Source organism: Oncorhynchus masou, chromosome 28, assembly GCF_036934945.1.
Source record: "Oncorhynchus masou masou isolate Uvic2021 chromosome 28, UVic_Omas_1.1, whole genome shotgun sequence".
NCBI lineage: Eukaryota > Metazoa > Chordata > Actinopteri > Salmoniformes > Salmonidae > Oncorhynchus > Oncorhynchus masou.
The window spans coordinates 83,761,333-83,774,694 of record NC_088239.1 but is presented as its reverse complement, the minus strand read 5'-3'; the positions used below and the strand labels follow the sequence as shown (position 1 = coordinate 83,774,694).

General features: G+C 46.9%; 1 protein-coding gene across 1 annotated transcript in view; it reads right to left on the bottom strand.

Moving 5' to 3' along the window:
• The window catches only part of LOC135518418 (alpha-N-acetylneuraminate alpha-2,8-sialyltransferase ST8SIA3-like), a 75,678-nt gene extending 69,405 nt beyond the window's left edge, over positions 1-6,273 (bottom strand). The window contains 3 exon segments of the mRNA XM_064943589.1: positions 229-351; positions 5,920-6,001; positions 6,004-6,273. Of these exon segments, the coding sequence (XP_064799661.1) occupies positions 229-351; positions 5,920-6,001; positions 6,004-6,082 (284 nt within the window). The 5' untranslated portion in view covers positions 6,083-6,273.
• Positions 6,274-13,362: the final 7,089 nt, after the last annotated feature.

The following is a 13,362-nucleotide window of genomic DNA, read 5'->3' as shown; positions in this document are numbered from 1 at the left end:
CATCTTGGCACCAAAATCAGAACCAAACCATCCACTTATATTTTACTATTGAGGCTGTCACCAGAGACTATGTCTGGCCCGGGTCATGTTCATTAGGCACAAAGCATTTTGAAATGTGGAGGGTACAACCTGAATGTGTCCAATAACAACAGTTATCTGTTGTAAAAGTTTTGCAACGTTAGCGCTTACTGAACAGCACCCAGATGTATCCCTATAGGCTAACTTTACCTCTGTTCTGTGAATGCCGTTCTGTTATAGCGCCATTTGGAGGCGTTCTCCTGCAGGCCCTCGTTCAGGGCCTTGGTCAGAGGGGTGAAGGCAGGGTCCAGGTACTTCATGGCCAGCTGAGACCTGTTGTACAGAGACATTGGTACACACTAGAGAAGGCTTGGACCAAAATGTTAGTGTCTACCTGTAAGTTGTCTATTTTTTCCCATGCTACTGCAACTCCAAGACAGAAAAAAAGGACAGAAAAAATTGCGAAAGGAATATTTGTTTTCTGTTTTGCAAAAAGGAATATTCTGTAGTTTGTTTATTAAGTGTAAGAAGAACCAACCTCCTTTATTTGACAGAGACAACCACAAAAACAGTGTGTTGTGTCCATTAGGAAGGGAAGGGAGGCCGGCCCAGTTGGTTCTGATGTTACTGATAGGCGAGAAGCTGGTAGAAGCAGGGCCTGATCAGCGTCTAACACCCTCTCCTCCACCCTCCTCTCCTCTCCTCCACCCTCCTCTCCTCTCCTCCACCTTCCTAGGCAACAGCGACAAGGTTCTAGTTTCAATTACAGACTCTTTTGGCAACTTCGGGAAAAAAAATATAGGGGAAAAAAATAGTTCAACAAATCACGAGGTTGATCTGCCAGAACGTTACAATTCAAAACCAATGTTTGCAGGCAAAACCTTTGCAGTGTTTTTTTCAAAAACTTTTAGTTAACTAGGCAAGTCAGTTAAGATCAAACTCTTATTTACAATGACAGCCTAGGAACAGTGGGTTAACTGCCTTGTTCAGTGGCAGAACGACAGATTTCAACAACCAGCTTGGGGATTTGATCTAGCAACCTTCCCGGTTACCGGCCCAAAGCTCTAACCACTATGCTACCTACCGCCCCTACACTCTAACCACTATGCTACCTACCGCCCCTACACTCTAACCACTAGGCTACCTACCGCCCCTTCACTCTAACCACTATGCTACCTACCGCCCCTACACTCTAACCACTATGCTACCTACCGCCCCTGCACTCTAACCACTAGGCTACCTACCGCCCCTACACTCTAACCACTATGCTACCTACCGCACCTACACTCTAACCACTAGGCTACCTACCGCCCCTACACTCTAACCACTATGCTACCTACCGCCCCTACACTCTAACCACTATGCTACCTACCGCCCATACACTCTAACCATTAGGCTACCTACCGCCCCTACACTCTAACCACTATGCTACCTACCGCCCCTACACTCTAACCACTAGGCTACCTACCGCCCCTACACTCTAACCACTAGGCTACCTACCGCCCCTACACTCTAACCACTATGCTACCTACCGCCCCTACACTCTAACCACTAGGCTACCTACCGCCCCTACACTCTAACCACTATGCTACCCTATCGCCTGTTTTAGTGAAGTTAGTTGATGCAAAATAGCCACATGCTAGCTGCTATTTTATATTTTATTTAAGTGGATAAAGTAGTGACGTAGTTTCTCTAAAGAGCCCATAACTGAAACCAGATCCTAATCATTGTTGCCTCGGGTTGGGTTTTCAAGCCTACAATATCCTCCTCTTCTCTAGTCTCATTTCCTCTACCCTCACCATCCTCCTCCTCTCCTCCAGTCTCCTCTCTTCCACCCTCATCACCATCTTCCTCCTCTCCTCTCTTCCACCCTCATCACCATCCTCCTCTCCTCTCTTCCATCCTCATCACGCATCCTCCTCACTCTCTTCCACCCTCATCACCATCCTCCTCCTCTCCTCCAGTCTCCTCTCTTCCACCCTCATCACCATCCTCCCTCCTCTCTTCCACCCTCATCACCATCCTCCTCTCCTCTCTTCCACCCTCATCACCATCCTCCTCTCCACCATCCTGCTCCTTTCCACCACCTTCCTCTCCTCTCTTCCACCCTCAACACCATCCTCCTCCTCTACTCCAGTCTCCTCTCTTCCACCCTCATCACCATCCTCCTCTCCTCTCTTCCACCCTCATCACCATCCTCCTCTCCACCATCCTGCTCCTCTCCTCCCCCCTCTCCTCTCTTCCACCCTCATCACCATCCTCTCCACCATCCTGCTCCTCTCCACCACCTTCCTCTCCTCTCCTGTCCTCCACCCTTACTGTCCTACTCTTCTGTCCTCCAGTCTCCTCTCTTCCACCCTCCTCTCCACCATCCTGCTCCTCTCCCCCACCCTCCTCTCCACCACCTTCCTCTTCTCTCCTGTCCTCCACCCTCACCGTCCTCCTCTCCTGTCCTCCACCCTCACCATCCTCCTCTCCTCTACCCTCCTTTCCTCTCCTCCACCCTCCTCTTCTCTCCTCCCCTTCACCCTCCCCACCATCCTCTCCTGTCCTCCACCCTCACCGTCCTCCTCTCCTCCACCCTCCTCTTCTCTCCTCCCCTTCACCCTCCCCACCCTCCTCCTCTCCTTCACCCTCATCACTCCCCTCCACCCTCTTCCTCTCCTTGTTCCACAACTCCTGTCACTCAATTTCCTAATAAAGTAATTAACTAGCTCTGTAAAGAACTATAGTTCCATTGTTATGTTTCCCATTATAAAGCGGTAGTTAGCTGTGATTCTATTTTATTGCAGTGTTATTATTAGACTCATGCAATGGGACATTATTACCCAATTCACACAATGGTGCTGACTGGAAACCGTACTGTGCTGGCTTGCCCAGTACGGCATGGCTTGGGTCAGCAGTGTGAAAAGGGTATGATGCCTGTCTGCTCCTCTAACTTACCTGTTGACTGGTCAACAGGTAACAAGGCTAGCAATAGCATTAGCATGTAGGCTAGATAGCTAGCAAGCACTGCCATTATTAGTTTTAAGGGGAGGATAGCATCATGCACTGCCTGGTTGTGTCCCAACTGGCACCCTATTCCCTTTGGGGCCTCTGGTTAAAAGTAGTGCACTATATAGGGAATAAGGTGCCATTTTGTGGGCACACACAGTGTAGCCTACACTGGCAGTCTATAATTAACTTCTTTAACCATTAGGCCACCTGATGTCAATTGGTTGCATGACGTCCTGATGGTACCGTACTTGTGAAGGGATTGGACCGTGGCTGTTGGGATAAAACGTTGAGTGTTATGATGATGTTATGATTGTGGGGGGGGGGGGAGTACTTTTAAAAATACATTATGGTCGTGTTCCAAATGGAACCATATTCCCTATAAGGATCGCATCAATAGTAGTGCACTATGTAGGGAATAAAATGCCATTTGGGATGCAACCCATATAATTTATTCATATATACGGTACCAGTCCAAAGTTTGGACACACCTACTCATTCAAGGGTTTTTCTTTATTTGTACTATTTTCTACATTGTAGAATACTAGTGACGACATCAACACTATGAAATAACACATACTGTATGTAGTAGCTAAAAAGTGTTAAACAAATCAAAATATATTTAATATTTGAGATTCTTCAAAGTAGCCACCCTTTTCCTTGATGACAGCTTGCACACTCTTGGCATTCTATCAACCAGCTTCATGAGGTAGTCACCTGGAATGCATTTCAATTAACAGGTGTGCCTTCTTAAAAGTTAATTTGTGGAATTTAAATTCTTAATGCCTTTTAGCCAATCAGTTGTGTTGTGACATGTTAGGGGTGGTATACAGAAGACAGCCCTATTTGGTAAAAGAATAAGTCCATATTGTGGCAAGAACAGCTTAAATAAGCAAAGAGAAACAACAGTCCATCATTACTTCAAGACATGAGTCAGTCAATCCGGAAAATTTCAAGAACTTGGAAAGTTTCTTCAAGTGCAGTCGCAAAAACCATCAAGCGCTATGATGAAAGTGGCTCTCATGAGGACCACCACAGGAAAGGAAGACCCAGAGTTACCTCTGCTGCAGAGGATAAGTTCATTAGAATTACCAGCCTCAGAAATTGCAGCCCAAATAAATGTTTCACAGAGTTCAAGTAACAGACGCATCTCAACATCAACTGTTCAGAGGAGACTGTGTGAATCAGGCCTTCATGGTCGAATTGCTGCAAAGAAAACACTACTAAAGGACACCAATCAGAAGAAGAGACTTGATTGGGCCAAGAAACACGAGCAATGGACATTAGACCGGTGAAACCTGTCCTTTGGTCTGATGAGTCCAAATTTGAGACTTTTTATTCCAACCGCCGTGTCTTTGTGAGATGCAGAGTAGGTGAACGGATGATCTCTGCATGTGTGGTTCCCACCGTGAAGCATGGAGGAGGTGGTGTGATGGTGATTTGCTGGTGACACTGTCTGTGATTTATTTAGAATTCAAGGCACACTTAACCAGCATGGCTACCACAGAACTCTGCAGCGATACCCCATCCCATCTGGTTTGGTCTTAGTGGGAAATTTGTTTTACAACAGGACAATGACCCAACACACCTCCAGGCTGTGTAAGGGCTATTTGACCAAGAAGGAGAGTGATGGAGTGCTGCATCAGATGACCTGGCCTTCACAATCACCCGACCTCAACCCAATTGAGATGGTTTGGGATGAGTTGGACCGCAGAGTGAAGGAAAAGCACCTAACAAGTTCTCAGCATATGTGGGAACTCATTCAACACTGTTGAAAAAGCATTCCAGGTGATGCTGGTTGAGAGAATGCCAAGAGTGTGTAAATCTGCCATCGAGGCAAAGGGTGGCTACTTTGAAGAATCTAAAATATTTATTTAAAACGTTTTTGTTTGGTACTACATGATTTCATATGTGTTATGTCATAGTGTTGATGACTTCACTATTATTCTACAATGTAGAAAAGAGTTTTAAAAAAGAAAGAAAAACCCTTGAATGAGTAGGTGTGTCCAAACTTTTGACTTGTACTATACACATAGGAACTGTAGCCAAATCATTGATGTTGAGGATTCCCTTCACAGTAGCCTAATTATAATCAAAACAAGAATAAAACAGGACAGAATATGGTGAGGGAGGTTACTGGGTGGAATGGCTAGATATATGTCCCCTGAAGTAAATTTCTCATTGCTGCAAAATGGCTCCCTCCTTCCCTCCCTCTCCACATAACCTTGGCTTCCTGCAACAAAGGAAGGAATGATTACAGGGTGGAAATGAATCTACTGCCACTTGTAAATCAGAACCAAGGACAGCTCCCTACAGCTGGAGAATACAAACCAGCCGGTGCTAACATCAGCACGAGACGTAGAACATGCGCTGTGCTTCTTCTTCCTGACGAACCCGGGATTAAATGATGCTATATTTTCGACGGGTGGGCAGGATTGTTGTTGTAGGTTAGACTATTCATTCATTCGACTGAGATTCGACTTGATATCAGGTGAATAAAAAAAATAAAAAACGGACAGTCTGTAATTCACTAAATCAATAATCGTGGGAAAATGTGGATGTGTTGATTGTTTATATAACCTTCGATTATGACGAGAGAACCGACAGAGGCGTCAGATTTCTACTGTGACAAGTGCAGGCCTTTTTGGTTTGTGGTGTAGCCTACTAGCTATCTACGACATAAACCTCCCTAATATGAAAACCTCTGGTTTGAGAATCAATGCCCCCCCCCCCCAAACTGCTATTCTCTTAATAAAAATTTACCTTTATAGGCTGCATGATAATAAAGAGTTATACATGTATATCGTGCGAAGAATGTTGCTGTCAAATCATGCACAGTTCAATAAACTATACCCACATGTACTAGTAACCCTACGCATTTATATTACGAAATCTTGCATAACTTACCGAAATCCCGCATGGAACATATACATCCGAGGCCCACCTGAATTTGAATATTTGGGTGTCATGAAGAGAAAATCTTTTTTATTGACACGTAGCTGATCAATGAGAGTATGAGCAGAGCGACACTGAACATCATCAAACCCAGGACGCTCGCTATGCGGACCATCTTGCGGTGTTGACATCCCCGTCTGTGCAAGGACAAGGGCGGCTGTTGTTACGCTTTCAGCGGAGAAGAGACACGTTTCGGGAGAAAGAGGACACGGTCCGCTGGCATGACATATTATATTACATAAGTAGGGAGGCAGAGAGAAATGCCAGCTGGTTCTTGTTTTGACGGTATGTCTCTAGGCTCAGAGCGGTTCTCATTCTCACTGTGCACCGGTCCTGTCCGGCTCGTGCCATTCCGTTCCCTCGCGGCGAAGATTGATGCGGTGCGAATAATGGCACCAGGGAGGTGCATGTATCTCGAATCTAATTAATTAACCGTACCGGATGCTTAAAGGAGCAGCTAACCTATAGCGGAAATCAAATATATAAACAACGGCGTTAGGTCCCAGTGTCGACGCGGAGTCTTCCTTCAGGCTATCTCAAAGGGTGATTTAGCCTACTCGCCGCTTTTACAAACCAGCATGGATTAAGTCCTGTTCAGCCTGCATTTCATTTTAGCCTGCATCCTAGAGATGTATGGGAACATAGGTCAGGGAGCATGTGAAGTTGAGCGATTGATTAGCGGACTGTCCTTAAAAGTCTTTTATTTTTATTTTTTAAATAATACACCCCCAACACATGTTGTTTTGCTTTTATTGTGTCAAAGTCGTTCAGAGGGGTATCATGTGTGACAATATATGAACATGTTATGTATGCTGACTCTCATGATCGTTTATTGTAGGCTAAACACCGAGGCACGTTAGGAGTGAGGCGGTACACTGTATACTACAAAGTTGTTATCAAAAGGGATTGTTTGTCCATTAGAACTAGTGACAAGTTAGCCCTGCCTCTGTCATATTGCTTATTGTGTCGCGCGCACACACACACACACACACACACACACACACACACACACACACACACACACACACACACACACACACACACACACACACACACACACACACACGGTAAAAAGCTTTTCCATATGACACTAAACTGCATTCCTTACATGTCTGGGATTCCCCTGTATGTTCCTCTGTTTACTATAGTATAGGTAGACCCCCTGTATGTTCCTCGGTTTCCTATAGTATAGATAGACCCCCTGTATGTTCCTCGGTTTCCTATAGTATAGATAGCTACAGTAGAGCAGAGTGGCCTCTTTCTCTCTGTAATGGGCAGTGACATTTCAGAGATGCCATTTCCACTTCTATCAGTCCCAGAGGTCACCCCCCCTCACTTCACCCCCTCTTCATCTCAACTCACCCCTCTCCTCTTCCTCTCACCTCTGTCCTCTTCCTCTCACCTCACACATCTCCGCTTCCTCTAACCTCTCCTCTCCACTCCTTTCTCTCTCTCTCTCTCTCTCTCTCTCTCTCTCTCTCTCTCTCTCTCTCTCTCTTTCTCTCTCTCTCTCTCTCTCTCTCTTTCTCTCTCTCTCTCTCTCTCTCTCTTTCTCTCTCTCTCTCTCTCTCTCTCTCTTTCTCTCTCTCTCTCTCTCTCTCTCTTTCTCTCTCTCTCTCTCTCTCTCTCTCTCTCTCTCTTTCTCTCTCTCTCTCTCTCTCTCTCTCTCTCTCTCTCTCTCTCTCTCTCTCTCTCTCTCTCTCTCTCTCTCTCTCTTTCCTTTCAATCAGAGATGGGAGTGATCACCAGGGTTGGCTATATTAGGCGTTAGAGGGCTATCTCTCTGTCTGTCCATACGCGGCTGCTCCTGTCACATGGACTCAATGGGCTCAATGGGCCAGAAGAAGAGGCTCCATGAATCGTCCATTAGCCCAGTTGGGTTTATAACCTGGCCAAATGGCTTCAAAATGCTTTCCAGCCAAATTGGCAACAACATCCATCCCCATTTGTTTTTTTTTGTTTTTTCAGCCCTCTGTAGTCAGTGTCTGTGTCCCAAATGGCATCATATTCTCTGTATAGTGTACTACAACCCCATTGGCTGTGATCAAAATGAATGCACTAAATTGGGAATAGTGTGCCTTTATAGACGCAAACAGTGTGTTGCATTCTGAATGGGGTGCTGGAATGACAGGGAATGAGTCAAGGGACACTCATGGAGTTGCAAAGTAGTATATTTGCAGTTTGCTACAGTAGTAAAATAATCCTACAGCAACAGGAAATGTCAATTATAATTAATGGATATTTCTGCAATTTAGAAGTGGAAATTACAATTAACTTCAGAAGCCTGTTGTAAATATCCTGCATTACAGGAATGTTATCCTGCAACAGGGTGATCAAATTAAGATCCTGCATCTGTACTGAACTTTGATTGAAACAGTAGTATCCAATACATCTTTTTAGAATGTTTCCATGGCTTCCACATTCCATGAACACGAGCTCATATTCCATCGATGCTGACCTGAGACAAGACAACACAATAATGTAGGTTAGCTTGAGAGGAACAGTGTTACTGAGGAGGAGGGGGAGGAGGTGGTGGAGGAGGAGGAGGTGGAGGGGGAGGAGGTGGGGGAGGAGGAGGTGGTGGAGGAGGAGGAGGTGGAGGAGGAGGTGGTGGAGGGGGAGGAGGTGGGGGAGGAGGAGGAGGTGGTAGGGGAGGTAGAAGGAGGAGGTGGTGGAGGTAGAAGAGAAGGAGAGGGTGGTGGAAGAGATAGGAGAAGGAGATGTAGGATGAGGTGGTGGAGGAAGAGGTGGTGGTGGTGGAGGAGGAGGTGGTGGAGGGGTAGGTGGAGGTGGTGGAGGGGGAGGTGGAGGAGTTAGAACGAGGTGTTGGAGGAGTAGGAGGAGGTGGAGGAGTTTGAACGAGGTGGTGGAGGAGAAGGAAGTGGAGGAGGTAGGGGGGTGGAGGAGGTGGTGGAGGTGGTGGAGGAGGAGGTGGTGGAGGAGTTAGAAGGAGGTGGTGGAGGAGGTGGAGGAAGAGGTGGTGGTGGTGGAGGAGGAGGTGGTGAAGGTGGTGGAGGGGGAGGTAGAGGAGGAGGTGGTGGAGGGTTAAGTGGAGGTGGTGGAGGGGGAGGTGGAGGAGTTAGAATGAGGTGTTGGAGGAGTAGGAGGAGGTGGAGGAGTTTGAACGAGGTGGTGGAGGAGAAGGAAGTGGAGGAGGTAGGGGGGATGGAGGAGGTTGAGGAGGAGGTGGAGGAGTTAGAACGAGGTGTTGGAGGAGGAGGTGGTGAAGGTGGTGGAGGGGGAGGTAGAGGAGGAGGTGGTGGAGGGGTAGGTGGAGCGGGAGGTGGAGGAGTTAGAACGAGGTGTTGGAGGAGGTGGAGGAGTTTGAACGAGGTTGTGGAGGAGAAGGAAGTGGAGGAGGTAGGGGGGGATGGAGGAGGTTGAGGAGGAGTTAGAATGAGGTGTTGGAGGAGGATGGTCTCTCTCTCTCTCTCTCTCTCTCTCTCTCTCTCTCTAACCCTCCCTCCCTCTTCCTCTCTCTCATATATACATATTTATATATATATATCAAATAATTGCCCTGTCCCACTGAATGATGGCTTAGACAAATAGTTGTTTTGCATGTCTTAATTGGTTTTACCACTTGAAATCATGTGCTTGATGATGGCTGAGGGAGTGGTGGCCAGGTGGCTAGCAGTAGTGACTAGGATGGATCATGGGCTCTATCTCACTATCTCAATTAGTTTTTCTGTGATTCCTTACATCCTATCTCCTCAATTCTTTCTCAACCGTATTGGAGGAGACATTTGATAATTTCTACTCCCGGGCAGGGCTGTGGTACCTTTCTATTCCTAGGAGTGAATGGAGTTTCATACAGTGCTTTGTTATTTCATGAATAGACAGCAGGCCGTATCGACAATAGACAAAAGATGGGAGTTTGGCATCAGTCATGGTTTAGAGGTGGACAGCTGGAATGGACTTATGAGTTATGAGGCAGAGAGAGGAGGAGAGGAGAGGCCGCTGGACAGGGCGTTGATCTGGCCAATCTAGGGCTAAATGCTGGCTATTTGTGACGGGACTGGGCTAAGATGAGGACAGGGCTAAGATGAGGACAGGGCTAAGATGAAGACAGGGCTAAGATAAGGATAGGGCTAAGATGAGGACATGGCTAAGATGAGGACATGGCTAAGATTTGGACAGTGCTAAGATAAGGATAGGGCTAAGATAAGGATAGGGCTAAGATGAGGACATGGCTAGGATGAGGACAGGGCTAAGATGAGGACAGTGCTAAGATGAGGACAGGGCTAAGATAAGGATAGGGCTAAGATGAGGACATGGCTAGGATGAGGACAGGGCTAAGATGAGGACAGGGCTAAGATAAGGATAGGGCTAAGATGAGAACAGGGCTAAGATGAGAACAGGGCTAAGATGAGGACATGGCTAGGATGAGGACAGGGCTAAGATGAGGACAGTGCTAAGATAAGGACAATGCTAAGATGAGGACAGGGCTAAGGTGAGGACAGGGCTAATATAAGGATAGGGCTAAGATAAGGATATGACTAAGATGAGGACAGTGCTAAGATGAGGACAGGGCTAATATAAGGATAGGGCTAAGATAAGGATATGACTAAGATGAGGACATGGCCAAGAAGAGGACAGGGCTAATATAAGGATATGACTAAGATAAGGACAGTGCTAAGATGAGGACAGGGCTAAGATGAGGACAGGGCTAATATAAGGATAGGGCTAAGATAAGGATATGGCTAAGATGAGGACAGGGCTAAGATAAGGATATGGCTAAGATGAGAACAGGACTAAGATAAGTGTAACAGAGGTGAAACGCTAGCTTAGTTAGCGGTGGTGTGCGCTAAATAGTGTTTCAATCGGTGACGTCACTTGCTCTGAGACCTTGAAGTAGTAGTTCCCCTTGCTCTGCAAGGGCCGCGGCTTTTGTGGAGCGATGTGTAACGATGCTTTGTGGGTGACTGTTGTTGATGTGTGCAGAGGGTCCCTGGTTCGCGCCCGGGAATGGGCGAGGGGACGGTCTAAAGTTATACTGTTACATAAGGACAGGGCTAAGATAAGGACAGGGCTAAGATGAGGACAGGGCTAAGATGAGGACAGGGATAAGATGAGGACAAGGCTAAGATGAGGACAGGGCAAAGATGAGGACAGGGCAAAGATGAGGACAGGGCTAAGATTTGGACAGTGCTAAGATAAGGATAGGGCTAAGATAAGGATGGGGCTAAGATGAGGACATGGCTAGGATGAGGACAGGGCTAAGATAAGGATAGGGCTAAGATGAGGACATGGCTAGGATGAGGACAGGGCTAAGATAAGGATAGGGCTAAGATGAGAACAGGGCTAAGATGAGAACAGGGCTAAGATGAGGACATGGCTAGGATGAGGACAGGGCTAAGATGAGGACAGTGCTAAGATAAGGACAGTGCTAAGATGAGGACAGGGCTAAGGTGAGGACAGGGCTAATATAAGGATAGGGCTAAGATAAGGATATGACTAAGATGAGGACAGTGCTAAGATGAGGACAGGGCTAATATAAGGATAGGGCTAAGATAAGGATATGACTAAGATGAGGACATGGCCAAGAAGAGGACAGGGCTAATATAAGGATATGACTAAGATAAGGACAGTGCTAAGATGAGGACAGGGCTAAGATGAGGACAGGGCTAATATAAGGATAGGGCTAAGATAAGGATATGGCTAAGATGAGGACAGGGCTAAGATAAGGATATGGCTAAGATGAGGACAGGACTAAGATAAGTGTAACGGAGGTGAAACGCTAGCTTAGTTAGCGGTGGTGTGCGCTAAATAGTGTTTCAATCGGTGACGTCACTTGCTCTGAGACCTTGAAGTAGTAGTTCCCCTTGCTCTGCAAGGGCCGCGGCTTTTGTGGAGCGATGGGTAACGATGCTTTGTGGGTGACTGTTGTTGATGTGTGCAGAGGGTCCCTGGTTCGCGCCCGGGAATGGCCGAGGTGACGGTCTAAAGTTATACTGTTACATAAGGACAGGGCTAAGATAAGGACAGGGCTAAGATGAGGACAGGGATAAGATGAGGACAAGGCTAAGATGAGGACAGGACTAAGATGAGGACAGGGCTAAGATGAGGACAGGGCTAAGATGAGGACAGGGCTAAGATGAGGACAGGGCTAAGATGAGGACAGTGCTAAGATAAGGACAGGGGTAAGATAAGGACAGGGCTAAGATGAGGACAGGGGTAAGATAAGGACAGGGGTAAGATAAGGACAGGGGTAAGATAAGGACAGGGCTGAGATAAGGACAGGGCTAAGATGAGGACAGGGCTAAGATGAGGACAGGGCTAAGATGAGGACAGTGCTAAGATAAGGACAGGGGTAAGATGAGGACAGGGCTAAGATGAGGACAGGGCTGGGGTAGGTGGGGGTGTGTGGTCGTACAGGGGGACAGCGAGCGGAGTGGATGTACCAACCGGCTGGCCGCGCCAGGCCTACTGAGAGGGGAGCTGCGGTTGCCTAGCAACGTGCTGACCAAGGAGAGCAGTGCCCTGATTACGGTCACTCCGGATCAATTTCCGCGTGCGTAGAGCTGACCAGTATCAATCACCCTGACTCACAGAGGGGAAAACTCATTCATTAGAGAGGGGAGGGGGGGGGGGTTCACGGCAGTGGGGGCAGTTTTACATTTAGTTGTTGTCAGTGTCACTGGGACTAAGATTGATGTAAGTACAGCACAACAGTATTCGTTTTTTCCTTTTTTCTTTTCAGTGATAATTCTGAGTGTATGCCCAACTGTAGAGTCCTTTCAGAACGTTTTATCAATGAGGAAATCATAGACGTTGGCACAATGCACAATAATATAACGTAGCAAATTCAAGGGGCAATCCCCCAAACACTGTATTACACCATTGCCTTATGGCCCAGAGCCCCGGAGTTTTTAATCTTTCTTAGGCCGGCTAGTACAATACATTACCGTTAATTTATACAAAGCATCCCTGGGTTCCCAAAATGTTCTAGGCTGCGTTCTCCTACCAGAATAAAATACAGTGCCCTAAATAAGAAGTAGGATGCCAGTTGGAATACAACCCCAGTTCCCCAATTACCAACCTGGCCTCCCCGGGACCCATCCTCTACTTCCTACTTCCTTCTTCCTAGAAGATACCCATCTACCTGCCTTCTGTTGGACAGGCATCCTGTTATGTTAAGCATGACATGACAGAGAAGGAGAAAGTGGATCCGGGGCTTCTGATCAGGGCCTGGGTCTGAATGGTACTGACAGGCTTTCACCACGTTCCACACTAATTACCTCTGTCAAATCTACATTTCACCACGTTTTACAACATGTTCTACACTGCTCCTGTAGGTTTTAACTCCAACCCTGTTCCTGGAGAGAAACCCTCCTGTAGGTTTTAACTCCAACCCTGTTCCTGGAGAGCTACCCTCCTGTAGGTTTTAACTCC